At 36.4% G+C, this 15,737-nt stretch overlaps 1 protein-coding gene across 2 annotated transcripts in view; it reads left to right on the forward strand.

Annotated features, from left to right (window-relative positions):
- Nucleotides 1-15,679, forward strand: part of LOC109030402 (apoptosis-resistant E3 ubiquitin protein ligase 1) — a 61,032-nt gene extending 45,353 nt beyond the window's left edge. For both annotated transcript variants that reach the window (XM_019041346.2, XM_019041347.2), the window contains 5 exons: nucleotides 1,117-1,302; nucleotides 2,766-2,891; nucleotides 3,829-4,017; nucleotides 6,528-6,790; nucleotides 9,537-15,679. In XM_019041346.2, the coding sequence (XP_018896891.1) occupies nucleotides 1,117-1,302; nucleotides 2,766-2,891; nucleotides 3,829-4,017; nucleotides 6,528-6,790; nucleotides 9,537-9,639 (867 nt within the window). In that variant the 3' untranslated portion in view covers nucleotides 9,640-15,679. The remainder of the gene's footprint in view (nucleotides 1-1,116; nucleotides 1,303-2,765; nucleotides 2,892-3,828; nucleotides 4,018-6,527; nucleotides 6,791-9,536) is intronic.
- Nucleotides 15,680-15,737: the final 58 nt, after the last annotated feature.

The following is a 15,737-nucleotide window of genomic DNA, read 5'->3' on the forward strand; positions in this document are numbered from 1 at the left end:
GATTTTAGGCTAGGCAAGCTATCTTATCTAGAATTTATTGTTTTACACACATTTAAATGGAAGGAAATCAGTGTTGCCAACTTTCAAGAATCGCTAATGATTGAATTATACCTCCTCCCTCCTCCGCCCTTTGCGGCTACTCTGCCCAACCTATGGGGCGCTGCGCGCCCTCAAGGCCTGCTTCGCGGCCAGTGGAATCGTCGAAATTGCCTGTTGGCGGTTAATGAGTAAATAATTTCAATTGAATAACAAACCGATGTTTCAAAGAAAAATTTCCCGCCTAGCAATATTCTTAATGACTTTCTCCTTACTCTGAATTTGGATTCCTTCTTTAGGATTCGACCTTTGGACCGTCTTGTTGTCCTTCTTCATCCTGTCCATTGAGCGTTTTAAAAATGATTTTATTAGAATAGAGAGGATACTAATGTACAGCATGCTAGTATCTAAAGGCACAGAGAGACCATGAAGCTACATTGCATCTGTGTGCGTGAGTAAGTTATCGCAGCAATTTTGACTGGAAGAGGTTCATGTGGATCTAATCCACGAAGAAGTGATAAGTAAACGTTTTTTGAAAGTATTTAATAAATATGCAGTCACTGAAGAATGGATTATTTTTATTTATACAGATTGGTACATGAGCCAATGGTACATGGCTATTATACAGGTCATGCATACAATGAAAACAATAAGAAATAGAAAGCAATCAGAAACGGTGTCTACAGGTTGAGGAATTCCTCCTCAGTTTTGGCGGTTTTTGCAGCTAAAAGGCTCATAAGTGAGTTTAGGAATGCAGTTATATTTCCCAGTTTGAAAAACTCCTTAACGTTGCTTGACAGTGCGTTGAAAAGTTGCGTTGCAGCAATTTTGATATTATTTCTTGACTTTTTTAGACGGTGTTTAGGAACTTCAATAAAATCATGCCTGCTGTTGTAAGTGGGGAGGGGTTAAGTTTTCCGGCTTTATCAAGTTGTTAAAAATAGCGAATTTTAGACATTCGTAGATATGTAATGAGGGCAGAGTTAGAGTTATGGTAACTCCCAAATCCAGTTCTTTTCAGGCCTTTCCCACAGTTTTGCCGCATGCCTACTTTTAATTCATGTGTTTTCTCTGTTTTAGGCTTTAGTTCATCCGAACACTAAGAGACCTCCTCATCTGAAACTAAAGCACTATGAATTTGCGGGGCGCGTGGTCGGCAAATGTCTGTACGAGTCAGCCCTTGGTGGCGGCTATCGTCAGTTGGTGAAAGCAAGATTTACCAGATCGTTTTTAGCCCAGTTGATCGGCCTTAGAGTCCATTATAAGGTACAATCCATTTATTCCCATTGGTATCTTTTTTTTCAATCTAATTTGGACCAAGTTCATCAGATAGGAACCAAGCCACATGAAGTTGAAATTGAGAAAAAGAGGTTTGAAGTTTTATTCCTGCATAAGGCTCGATCTAAAAAATAAACTTTAACCCCTCTTTTCACAGAAAATGTTTTGTTTTTAGACTTTCAATTTTTGGCAGGAGAAAATATACAGCTAATGAAACTAAAAAACATTCTCAACTCAATTTTTTCGAAAATGTGGGTCCGTTCCTTTCCGATAAACTCGGTCCATCTTTGACTTTTAAGATTCAGGCTTTCTCTCTGAAACATAATATTAATGCTTTGAAAGAGCCTCATTAAAGAGATTTCAGCTTTTAATTCAGTAAGTAAGGCCGGGCTGACCGGCGAGGCGCCTTTTAGGGGCCAAGGCAACTGGCAACTGCCGTTGTGCACCCCATAGTTGGACCGTGCTCCTTAACCTCATGCCATTGACACATTGTGTATCCTCTATATTCCTGCAAGGCTCAGCGGCCATCTGATAGCCAATGGTAGGTCTTATCAAAGACTGTGGCAGACGCTGCTTTTAATTTATTGTCCTATTATTTCTCTACCAAATGTGTCTAGCTTCGGTATTTAATTTGACAAAAAATAGTAAGTTTAGATGCTTTTTCATGGACCAGACAAGGTAAGATTTATGCATTCTGATACATGTATCCTAACTGAAATTTCGCATAGAACACAATTCTTGCAGTAAAAATTACTGAAATCAACTCCTGAGTATGATATTAATATTTCTAGATTACATTGATCATGGAATTTTTGAAATCCCCACTCAGAAGAAAAACAAATTTGAATCATACCGCATACTACAACGGTTTAGGCAGGCTTCTAAATCGAGCTGCGTAACTTCCTTGCCTTGTGTTGTTTAAAGTGGTAACAATGTGCAGTAGCTTAGCCGAAGCACCGTGATTGAGGTTGCCATTATTTTCATACCACAGAGGTCGTTACGGTGATGTTTAGTGGGCCATTTGACTCACTTAGACATTTGTTTTTTCATAAGTGGCAGTTTTGAATTGATGCACCAAAAACGTTTAAAATCTTAATCATGAGTCAATTTCAGTCATTCTCGCTGCGTGATGCGTGTTTTCCTTGAAATTTTGAAAAGTTTACATTTATTAGATTGCTTCAATTTGCACTTTGACTAGTGGTCCATTGTTCTAAAACTCATCCTATAATGCTAAAAATTGAGGTTGAATGAATAGAATCCACTAATTTAAAGTTCTATAATGAACTATAATCCACTTACGTCCTTTTAAGTTTTAATTTACCAAAAAATTATTCACTGGACAGCAGTGCTCTCCCTTGATGGAAGCATATATTTTCGAATTTTTGCTTTTAATCCATCTCTGAAGAATGTTACTCCTAAATTTTACCAATTTTTTTCTTGATTGTTCGCAGTATTTTGAACAAGATGACCCAGATTTGTACCTGACAAAGGTGAAATATATTCTCGAGCATGATGTAAATGACATGGACCTGTATTTTACGGAAGAGGACTATGACCAGTCGGGACAACTAGTCCAAGTAAGTTACCCTCTCGTTTGTTTCTATTTCATAATCAACAGCCTTTCGAATGAAACATTTTTTATTTTTAGTCTTGATTTCATTGAAACTCTATCATCTGAAAGCAAGGCTTTGATAACAGTTTTGGCTCCTCGAAGGTCAAGAGCAAGTAATAAACAATCTTAGGGGTTAATGGCACCCATTTTTCAAATACATTTTCAGAACGTCAGTGGTGAACTGAGCTTCTAGGAATTTCAATGGAATTTTTTAACCCGAAACGACAAAGAAACCCGCGTTGTAAATTTAAAAAATGGGACCCATTTGTGAGGATATTTCTGTGTACGTTTGACTTTCATGATGTAGGCAGGCAGGGAAAACGGTGTTTGCTAATTGGCTGATCTTAGCCTGCCACGTCAACTCAACTGTTGGCTTCTGATTGGTCGGAATTCGATTAGTTTTTTCTCCCCTTAGAAACATTTTACTTAAATTTTTAATAAAGTTTTTGGTTTTTTCAAGGAATTTAACGTACAACTTGCAAAAATTCTTGCCATTGCCCCACTCCAGTGAGGTTCTCCCCATTTCTAAGAGAAAAAACTTTCGCACGAAGGTTTCTAAAAATTTGTGTTTAAAACGTATTTTTTCAGCAAGATTTGATAAAGAAATGAGCAAGTGCAAACAGCAAATGTGCACAATTTTCGGCACAACAAGAGACTTTCCTGCCTCAGAAACCTCATCTCCCAATTTAACTTCAAAAGAAGTTCTATCATACATTTTTTCTAATCTTTACGATTCAGCGCTTTTGTCAAAATTTGAATAGCTTCATTTTGCCTAGCAACTTGAATCCTCCTCAAAGAAAGCTTTGGAGTACCTCAAAGAGAGTAAATAAATTTCATTTCTTGTATCTTTCAATTTTTCCTTCAATCTACTGATACTTTCCTTCCTTTGTTTTTTGAAACAGATTGTTGAGCTGATTCCCAACGGAAGTAAAATTCGAGTCACCAACCTCACAAAACATCAATATTTAGATGCGCTCGCTCAATATCGCCTGGCAACACGACCAAAGGAAGAGATAGAATGCTTTTTGCGCGGTCTGAATGACTTGATCCCTGATAACCTCCTCAGTATTTTTGACGAGAATGAACTTGAGGTAAAATAATTAGCGAAAACCTACTAATAATTATTGTCAGTGGCGTGGCGTGCTCGGCGATATATCAATTGATCTGCCATTTAAACCTATGGAAAAGAATCGATTAACAGGGTGTTCGCAACGAACACCTTAATAATCGATTCTTTACCATAGCTTCGAATGGGGAACTATCGAGAATCGATTATTCACGCCTCGCCACTGATAATTGTGTAATGTGTACTTCGAAATTTGCGATCCTTCAGCACATGTACGGGTCATTGAAACCATATTACCGGTGAAACTGAAGGAATGCATTTCTCGGTTTAAAATGCTGCAGACTTTCTGTCATAATTTAGTTTCTGAATAGAAAAATACTCAACTTTACTCCTTGAAAACTTCCGTAAATTTTCCTCTGTGGGTGAGAAATAATCCATGAAAATTTCAAGCAATAGCGTTGGTTTGCTCTCTTTTGATAAAATTTTTAAACAAGGTACACTCTTACAGGTATGGACAAATGGAATTTTAGAAAGTCGTCGAAACGCATACATTTGGCAACATTTAATGGTACGACTGCGACGCCATATCGAAAACTTATTTACTTTCTGTTTTAAGAGTGGGTCTCGTCAATTTCGTGTTATTTTTTCATGTTCGTAAATGAGGTTCTCGTTATTTTGAGTTCTATCAATTTTTTAAATTCATCTGATGACTTATCGAAGCTAACGGATCTACCAGAACCTCATTTTGAACTGTGCGGCAAAGATGGTACGACTTACGACGTCACTCGATGGCCTATAATCTCAGCGCTGCCACTTCAGCACCCCGTTTGTCTATACCTGTAGTAGAGTGTACTTTGATTTTTAAAAGGAAAGCAGAGATTTTGAAACACTGCAAACGTGATAAGCGTTTCTGCAGTTTCTATGTCGATTTGTAAAATAAACAGGCATTAAAAAGGCTGTAGTCTACAACGCGGAGAGTAATGGCTGAGGGTCGGAGCCAGCTGAGTGGCTTGAGAGGCTTGATGGCTTGAGGCTTGATTGGCTTTGACGAGCCCCATAAAGAAAAAAAAAGAGGTGTTTGCATCTTGAGGATTGTTTACCTCGTGGCGTAGGTACAGCACGGCCAGCAAAATCTGGAATATGAAGTATGAAAAACGGACCATAACGTCCGATTTTTCTGCTTAAATCAACTTTTGATATTATTTCAAACACATTATATAGAGCAAGTATGCACGTTAGATTCAGAAAAAATTTTAGTCGTAGAGGATTGATCATTTTGATTATAGCATTTACTTTCCTCACACTCAGTTATTATATATATAGTTATTTATATATCAGTTATTATATTCCCTGATCACCATAGGATTTGCAGTAAGCACAATACTTTTAAGAAGAAGAGGGAGAGGAATAATTTTTATTTTTTTTTGTAGGCATTAGAGTGATTTTGAAATGGATACTCGGAGGACTCTTTATATTTGGAACTCAGGTCGGAATTATATGTTTTGGAAAATTGTTGCGAATTTTGTGAATTGCAAGGATTCGAGTTTTTTTGGAAGTTGTTATAATAATTATTATAATTATTTAATTTTCTGCACGACTTGGCCTCGTGGCCTTGAATACCAAAATGACTTTTTTCGATAAACTACACCATTTCTACAAAACTCGATGATGAAACTCGTCCGCACCGACCTACGTCATCAAAAAAATCCAAGATACCCGAAATGCGAACGTCTCCTTTTATTTCTCAATGGACAAGCCCGGGTTACTTGAATGTGCCAGTATACGTCCATTTCAGACGTCAAACAATAGGTTAAGCCGCTCACCTAACCCCACCCCTCAGCCGCCACTTTTCGTTTTGTAGACTATTATATCCAAATATTGTGAAACACACTGTGTACACACAGAGTCAAAATCACTGATCTTATCTATAATGGGGACTTTGGGTCAATCAATGATGATTAGGCTGGAATTGAAAAAGTAGACTGTAGTTTTTAATTTTTCATTCCTTGCTCAGACAGGATTTCAAGTAATATTTTTCAGCATTATTTTTTTTTATTTAAAATTTATGCCAGTGTTTTTTTTGTACATATTTTCTTAAAATTAACACAGATGCGTTCCATTTTTAAAATCATATACATTTCATTTTATTAAAAAAATAAGAAAATTATTGAGATCCAATTTAATTTATTGATTTTGATCTTTTGAGTATCTAATATTTAGAACTGATTTGTTTTTCAATGTTTCCTTTTTGCACCCTCACTAAGGGTCCCTCAGTGTTGCATCAAATATCGGAAGCTCTAAGTATTTAATGATTGTGTCTCTGTGCACAGAACTACATCATCACTTGAGTCTGATCTAATTTCTAACACATTGAAAAGAGTTTTGACTCTTGGAAAGACCAAATTCTTCTCCAAAAATTGTATTCATAACCTGAAAAACCCAAAACAATTTTCCACTGCAAAGTTGATAAGGCTGGCCCAAATTTTGTACCAAAGACTATCTACATTTTATCATATAAATTGATTCCGTTTTCAGCTCCTTTTGTGCGGAACGGGCGAATATAGCATCGCTGACTTTAAAGCGAACCACATCGTCAATGGCTCCTCACCTGAATTCCGTCGTTTGCTCGAGTGGTTCTGGACAACAGTCTCTAACTTCACCACCGAAGAAATGGCGCGACTCCTCCAGTTTACGACTGGCTCCTCTCAGTTACCTGCGGAGGGTTTCAAGGAACTCTCCCCAAAGTTCCAACTCACTCCTGCGCCAACATTTGGCAGTTTGCCAACAGCTCATACCTGGTGTGTATCTGTAGGAAATTGAGCTAATGTCATTTTAACTAGAAGTGTGACTCGCAGTGGCTGTTACCAAATTGTCCGTCTCTTAAAAAGTAAATAAAAATAGAGCATGGATGCAAAAAGAGCACTTTCCAGAAAGTTTATTAAAGGCTCGCATTGCCCTCTCTTAATAGCTTTTGGATTATTTCTGTAAGAATGACTCAAATTTTGATTTGTCAATTCTTGAAAGAGTCAGTTCAAACAAACTTATAAAACAAGTTAGATGGGCTTGTCAAATCGGCTCATTCAATTCTTACCTAGTGCAATGCATGGGTATTGAACAAGTCGACCGTGTAAGTCCAAAACCACTTATCTCAGTCTGCAACATTGCAGACCACCTGTCATACTGTATTTTATAAGCTGAAAACTAGTCAACGGCAATTCTTAAAAATTGCCGTGATTTTCCTTCTCTGTATGAAGAAAATACTGCAAAAAATTCAAGGAGTGATGTCGATTAGCTCTCCTTTAAAAAACTAACAAGGAGCAGACATTTTCAAACATCATGAACGAGATACGTGGTTGCGGACTCATTCTGTCCAAGTGTCAAAGTGCATTTTATTCTGTGAAAACCGACTAACATAGGCCTTGTCTCCACGGGACGTTTTCATAGGATTTGTCCCGAGTTCAAATGGCAGGAAGGAAACTTCTGGTATTTTTCCCAGTTACCGTCTCCACGGGACGGGGCTCATACGGTCCTGCGACTAGTTTGCGCGGGAAGATAAATTAGTTAAAGTCGATTATTTAACCGGGATTAAAATAATAATTGCACTCAATTGACGATTAGACACATTATTTTAACTAAAAAAACATTAACAACGGAGTAATGAATAAAATATCGCACAGTTCGTTTTCACTTCTTCTTCCTCTCCCCGTGAGTCCTAGGGGTAAAGGACCATACTTGGTACCGGGAAAAATATTGATTAACTCAATATTTTTCCCAACTTTGTAAGTGGGATTTTTCCCTGGGACAAATCCCGTGAAACGGCCCGTGGAGACAAGGCCATACATAATTGTAGGAAATCTTTATTTTGAGAATATAGCATTGATAAAAGTTAGAAGTATTCTTAGCTCAAAATGATTTTTTAATGGTATTCCTACCATTGAAACTGTCCTATCTCATCGAGGATAATTTAATCTCAAAATGAATGTATCATTTTGTCAGAAAATTTCACTCTTTTATGTATACAACGCAGTGCTGTGTTATGAAAGCCATTAGGGGACAACACAATTATTCTTTTCAGTGATAACATTTTGTAATTTTCAAGAGACATTAAAATGGATGGAAAGTTACATTTCATATTACCTAATTGGACGTATTTATGCAAAATGAAACTATGTGCAAGTGGAAAGATGGGGTGTGCTTGTTCGTTGAGGGCCATAAGAATGAATGGGGATTTTAAAGCGCCAGTGATGTCAGCGGCAACGATCGAGGCCGGGGACGACAAAGAGGTCGGTGGCAGGACTCTTTTAACTCATGAGCCCTGTCCACAACGCTCTTGTCACATGCCCATGGCTCACGAGTTAAAGCTCAGTTCCTTTTGATTTAATGTCAAATCCCACTTTTCCATTTTCTCAAAAGGTGCTATATTTTACATTGTTTCTTATGCAGCTTGCACGAGCACACCCCATCTTTCCTTTTCCACATAGTTCCTTTCAGCATAAATACGTCCAATTAATCCTTTTATTGCCTCAAACTTCGCATCTGTCAGTGGAATTGCATCCTTTTTGCAGCATTCCTGCTACTACTCAACAAGTAGAACGAAACATTCAAATTTAGAGCTCTCTACGTGTCAAGGAGGAGCTGAACTAAAATTTCCGACACTTCCCAACAGAATACACTCTAATGGGCCTGTTGCGAACTTTTGCTAGAGCAAAAATAAGAGTTGTTTCTTACAGATAATGTCTCAAAAATCACGATGAGCGCATCGGCAAAGTCTGAAATACACTCATAACTTCACAATCTGCGTAAGAAAATTGCGTTTTTTTGAGCTTCCCGCTCCAAAAACGATACTACAGCACAGGTGAACATTTTGTTAGAGAAGTCGTTCCATCGTCGGCAGTATTCATCATGGCCGACGCTTCCGCAGTTTCGCGCGTAATTTGAGGAGAGATCAAGGTCAATCAAGGCGGGCGAGGAAAATATGAACGTAGACACGCCGATTGTTATTTGCTCTTATCCTGGTCAGGTGTTATCTCGTCCCGTTACACGTGTTTTGGCCATGATGAATATTGCCGACGATGGAACGACTCCTCTAACAAAATGCTCACCTGTGCCGTAGTATCGTTTTTGAAGCGGGAAGCTCAAAAAACCGCAAATTTCCTACGCAGATTGTGAAGTTATGAGTGCATTTCAGACTTTGCCGATGCGCTCATCATGATTTTTGATACATAATATGTAAGGAATAACTCTTATTTTTGCTCATCAAAAGTTTGCAATAGGCCCATTGGTTTGCATGATAAACCAATTTCTGTTGTGGGGCATGCGCTCGCTGAATCTAGCATGGTAATAAAAGGGCAAAGAGACTCAGGGGAGAAAAAGAATTGAACGAAAAAATGATGGGAAAATTGACAAGAATTTTGTTCCAACTTTTTGAATACTTGTTACATTGTAGGAGATTGTAAAATATCTGCAAGTTGAATATCATGATTCTCTCTTATTTAATGTTTATAAGTGCCTCTAAAATCAATTTTTTTCTGTCTTTGTCTACAGTTTCAACCAGTTATGCTTGCCGGACTATGATACTTACGAACAGTTTGAAAAGGCTCTGCTACTGGCAATAAGTGAAGGGACGGAAGGATTTGGCATGATCTAAACACCAAGCTCCTGGCTTGAGCCTTCTTTAATCCCTCCGAGAGCTACCTCACCAAACTTACAACCAAAAATCTTTCTATTATGATAAGTATTTCTTGTTACTTGAATTCGTTCTCTATCTGACAAATACTTAGTGGACGGAAAACATTCTCATCATTTTTACCAAGTATTGTCATGAGGTATAGGTTCTCATTTCTTTGTGAAATTCAAAGAGATATTTTGAAGTCGCAGGACAGCTTTGAATCTTGACGTTTCGAAGGTACAGGTCTAATTGCTTCAAATTTTGATTCTAGGAACAACAGTGTTGCTGTGAATCTGCTCTATTGACTGGCAGCTCTGTTCCTAGTATTTTATCACACCTGCCGTATTATGATTTCTTATGATGGACCCAGTAACCCGTTTCCACTCCGGTTATCAGTAAATTTTAATCTACTGAGGTTGGTTCTTTGCCATACAGCCTTAAGGGCTCTTTGATTCTTTTGATGAGCAGCTTTCTGCTGAAGTACTTTCTCAATAATCTAAAGTCTCTGCATTGCCAGAGATTGTCTCTGGGAACACTTTCGTGTTAATTGGCCTTGCTTACAGTGTTCCCAAGTGATCCTTTGGTCCACTTTGAAAACTCACCCAGACCTCCTATTCCATTGAAGAGAAGTCCTTATCTACCAGCTCTTCAAACTTACTCCATAATTGTCCCCAGACATGGGTCAAAAAGATGAACGCTGTTGATTTTTCATTTTTTAAGGGTGTCAAAGGTTTGAATATTGAAAGAAAAAAATTACCTCACATCTTTCAAATTGGAATTTTGACCATTAATGTTTAAAAATGTATCTTTAATTTTCCAAGAAAAGATTTAAAATACTAGAATTTCATTCAGTGCAGCCTAGCTTAGTTATGAATCTTTAAAAGCTAGTATTTTGGAATACAGTGGTACCTCAATTAGATAGTTCAGTAATTCTTAATTCTTGCATATTTGAAGAAAAGGAGCAAAAATAGGTCAAGGAAAGTGCCCCAAGTTCACTTGAATTTCCCTGAAATTATTTGAACGACAACAATCCGAAAAAAAAAGTTCAAAGTTACATATTTTTTCTGATGAGTGTCATGAGAAAGAATAAATTTTGGGACGTTTCTGAAATGCTGACAGGTTTTTAGAGTTGTTTCACTTTTCAGTCTTTCTTCAGAACTCTAGGGAAATTAAACCTACCAAATCAATAATTTTCGTTCTAGCAAATAGGATACTGTGACCTGTACCATAACTGTTTCATTAAGCTTTAAAAAAGGTAGAGCCATAGAACAACCTGCTTTTGTTATTTAACCATTTTGAAAAAAATGTTTGCATTTATAGCTGTTACCTTGTTACCTGTCCTCAAAAAGCAATAACGTTCATTATTCTTGGATCTACGCAAGCGAACAAAGTCTTTTTATAGACTTTTTACATCCTAGAATTATCTTCGTACGGAGTCAATGCAGAAATTAACCAATGTAGATACGTATTTTTTTCCACTTATTGGAAAATTATCGGACCATAATTTTGATCCTGTAGTAATCTTAAGGAACTAATTTTGCAAAACAAACCATTGACCCTACTCTCTGACAATAGATGTATAATCGGGCCCAACTTTTTTGCGTATTGTTTTTGAGAATGTATTATATTTTTGGATAGTTCCTCTCTCTGTTACCCCCTTCTTTTGGCTGTATTTTATTTTTTTAAATTTTTATTTATTTTTTTTTTTAGTGGGAAGGCCTTAGTACTTCCAAATACATTGTACGGTCTACTGTTCATTTTTGGAGCGGTTATAGTGAATGGAAGGATTATAGTAAATGATGCACCAAAACAGTCATAACTTAAATAACCCTTACTGAGGCTAGCTAAGTAGGTAGTTTTTCTTGAGAAGAGTGTTTGCACGACTCATTTAATTTTTTACCAGGCTGCCTGTCAACCTGAGGCAAAACTGCAAGTGGATTGCATGTGACTGTGTGACTTGATAGGTACGGTACATTGATCAAACCATTTCCCTCAGGAGTTCCATTCCAATAGGTAAAAATTTAGGCTGGTTATTGACTGCATCTTTTGGAAGAAAAACAATGTCAGATTGGCATTCAGGGAAGATAATAAATGTATCATTTGTATGGATATAGGTATACACATTTCCAATTGAAGTGATATTTTTTGTATAGGCCCAAGCGCCAAAATCTAAAATAAGTATTCTTCAGACACTTACATTTTTGGGCTCAAAAGATTGGGAGGTAGCCGAATGGCGCAGTTTACCTGTTTTTCTTCAAACTTGGATTTTGGCACTTGGGCCCCTAAGAAAAGTATTGGTTCAAATGAGTTATTCTGATGATTCATAACTTAAAGTCAGCCGAGGATAATTAGGACCCACTAATAGAAACCCAAGTTCCATTTATTGGGCTGCTGAGTAGATAGATTGTTGTCAGTGTAGTTTGTTATATGCCTAAGTCACGGAAACTGGACGTAGCAGTCAGCTTGCACCCCAATTTTAACGAACACATTAAGGTTTTCAAGACTTATTTTTATGAAAAATGACAGCTGCTAACATGTTTAATTTTTGTAAGAATAAGATCTTTAGTCTCATTATATTGTGATCAGGTAGAGTCTCAAGCTTCAAAATTTTACCCTCTGATAACTGTCTGATGTGCAGCTCTTTCTTCTCAATCAGAATCATACTTGTACATTCAACTGAACAACGATAAACCGTTTAGGTTTAACAGATCTGGGACCAATTTGTGAGCAAATCATGACGAGACACAAATTCACCACAAGACAATCAATCGACTGGATAGGGAGTTATTTTATAAAATTGAGAATAATAATTCATAAGGTATGTTGAACGAAGTTATGCTCTTCCCCATTCAAGCACATAAAATCAAGGAAAACGCTCAGTTGAATTGGTTTCGTTTTGACAGGAAGTTAGAAACAGGGTTCCAATTCTGGAATATTCAATTCTTACTGGCCCACCTGTCCCCGTGGACAAAATTTCCCACCAAAATGAAACACTACCAACGCAACCAAGCGTTTAGTCGATTTTGGGTGGTTTGTATCAAAGAAGCATACCTCTGCTTTTTTGAGCTTAAGTTCATCGGTATACAACCAGTCATACAATCGTGGGTTTTTTTCATCTAAGTATAATCTTTACTATCATTGTTCTCCAAAATGTTGTCCTTAAATACAGAATAGGCTGAAAAGTCAGGGCCTCTCCAAAGATGAACAGATTAGAATAATAGGTAATATAAAGTCATACATTCCACCGAAGTGAAACTGAGCTTCTGTAACCGGGTTCACTTTAAATTCATTGAGATTTTACTAATTCGGATTTATTTATCCTAATTTTTGTAAGTATTATAAAGTTATTTGTATCAGTTCCGACCGAGTGTGCGTTGGTTATGTTACTGACTGCTTCCTTTTCTTTTGTCAAAGCATATCACGCAATAACTTCCTTTCTTTCGTAGTTTCTTTTTTAAGTAAAATCCCATGTAGCACAGATAAGCATATTTAACGCATATTTTTTGGTGGAAGAGAATTTATCGGGGGATAAGTTTTGTCCAACATGTAAATCGCTATGTGCAGTACTGTTTTGTCTCATCAGTTCAAGTGAAGAGTCAGATTCTAGTACATAATCTAGGGATGACTTGTGTATCACATTCATATCCAAACATGTTGGATAAAAATTTCGATCTCGCAACCTGAACCAGAACTCTTAAGCTTTATCTGTCTCACACAAGTGATATGATAAGTACTCATCGAAATCCTTCAAATGTGCAATATTTTATCGGAAAAATTAGTCTTTTTTATTTGTAATCCTAGTTGTCAGCTGCTGTGCATGGGTGCGAATCTACATTGTGATGTCGCATACTTTTGTGAAGTTTTTATTTTCAAAACAAATCAATATTGCCCTCCAGATTTGGAGACCCACAGAGAGGTTCCTTATCAATACTTATGAACAAAATTTGCAGATATTTTCAGAAAATTTGGTAAAATGGTTCATACAAGGTAGAATGATTCAGTCGTGGATGCTTCTAAACACTGTGATGTAGATATGTTCACATGCACAGCAACGTATTCCTATGTTTATACTGAAGAATTCTAATCTTATCCTGATTTTTTTCACCGGAAAGACTAGTCAAAGCACATTAATCACGAAGTATCAAAAATGAAAAAATAATGCTTTTATGATTGATATTTTAACTCTCACGCTTGATCAAATTTTCGATCAAGGTCTTTCTTGATACTTGCCATTCTGTTAGAAAAAATAACAGATCTAACATTTCTAAATCTTTCTGTCATCATTAGGTGAACGTAAATTACATGTCAGTAGCTACTTTTCTAATTTCTTTTTATTGGATCAAAATATCATTGTAGTTTGCTAATTCTGTCCACCTCTTGTAGTAAATTATGGTTTGTTGATTCTAGATGTGACTGAAGGAAACTAAAAAATGTATAGGCAATTTTAATATTGCATACAGAAACACAAAGACAGTGAGACTGTAGAAATGCATATCTCGGTTTGCGGCGTTGCAGACTTCCTGTCACACTTTATTCTCTACATGGATAACTATACTGAACGTCATTTTCCTCAATAATTTTAGTGATTTACTTCTCTCTACAAAGAATATACTGTGAAAACTTCAAGCCATGATGTTGGTTCAGTCTGCTTTTAATAAATAAAATAGTAACAGAGATTTCAAAACACCATACCTGAGATATGCATTTCTGAAGTTTCACCATCGATAATTTGTAAATGAAGGATTAGAATGATGCTTAGAGAATTGATAAATGCACAAAAAACAGAAAAATTCATACAAGAAAAAAAATTGCGAAATAATGGAACAGAAACGGGTACATTTTCAAAATTCAAAATGGAAAAGGATGTCAAAATTTGAAATGGAGTCTTTTCGCAGGAAAAAAAAAGAGTAGAAATTGCAGAGAATTAAATTACTGTGTTTTACTTGAAACAACTCAGTTTCCTTTTGAACCGTTTTGCAAACTGGGATACCTGAACAATTTCGACTTTTTTTTAGGTTTGCTCAGTGTATTTTTTTAAGTTTTTGTGCTCCTATAAATTACCATTTTTAGGAAATTTTGCATTGAAAATTTGACCTGAATGTAAACGCATTTATTTCTGAGTTAATTAAAAACCAGTGAAAATGAAGAATCTGAAATGTTGAATCTCATCATTAGCTTTTGATCTCTGGGATATTGCAAGCAATTTTCTAGAGTTCATTACTTAAACATTTTCCAAATTACAGTAGAACCCCGGCTATGCACAGTAATTGAGACCAGAGGCTCTGCAGATAATCTGCAGACCGAAAAAAACACTGTATAAGTTGTTTCTTTCTTTAACAGCGTTGTAGGATTGTTGGAAGAAAGTGCAATTAAAATATTGGATCCATGAAAGTGTCTGAACAAGATCTTTGCCTATGCAACTCTTTACCTTCCTTTAGCCTTATTCCAGTTGTACTTAAGCTGAGGTATTAATCTATAATCTCTCTTTATATTGGTAGCTTTTTTGGTTTTATTTTTTTACACCTGTATCTCTTGATTTTCTTACTTTGAGCAAGATATGTTATAGAATTAAAATTATCAATCTAAATTCCAAGAATGGTTTTTGAATTTGAATCAGTGAGAACGAAAACACACCAACTCGGTAACTCGAAAATGCTCAACTTCCATTAAAGACAGTTAATTTACATAAAGGTCATTGAAGTTAGCGCATCTGTTCCAACTTGGACCTTTTAAGTGTCCCTAAGTACTTTCGGAAGCAAAAGTATTTTTCTTAAACTAACTTCTTCACCTACTGTGCAGTTTTGTGTGTGTCTTGATAATTTTCATTTTTCCGGGTTGGTGTGTTTTCGTTCTCACTGATTCAATTATTGATGGTATGAAATTTTTTTTTTATTTTTTTGACGATGTTAATTTTAACTTAGAATCTAAACAAATTTCTTTCAATCTGTGATATGTTTGCAACATTCTTTTTGTTGGTGTGAGAGAAATCATTGAAAAGAAATAAACCATCAGAATGATAGCCGTTTACCATTTATTAGTCACCTATCTCTTGAAGAGTTCGACTTTAAAAGAAGGAT

This window comes from Bemisia tabaci, chromosome 9, assembly GCF_918797505.1.
Source record: "Bemisia tabaci chromosome 9, PGI_BMITA_v3".
Taxonomy (NCBI): Eukaryota; Metazoa; Arthropoda; class Insecta; order Hemiptera; family Aleyrodidae; genus Bemisia; species Bemisia tabaci.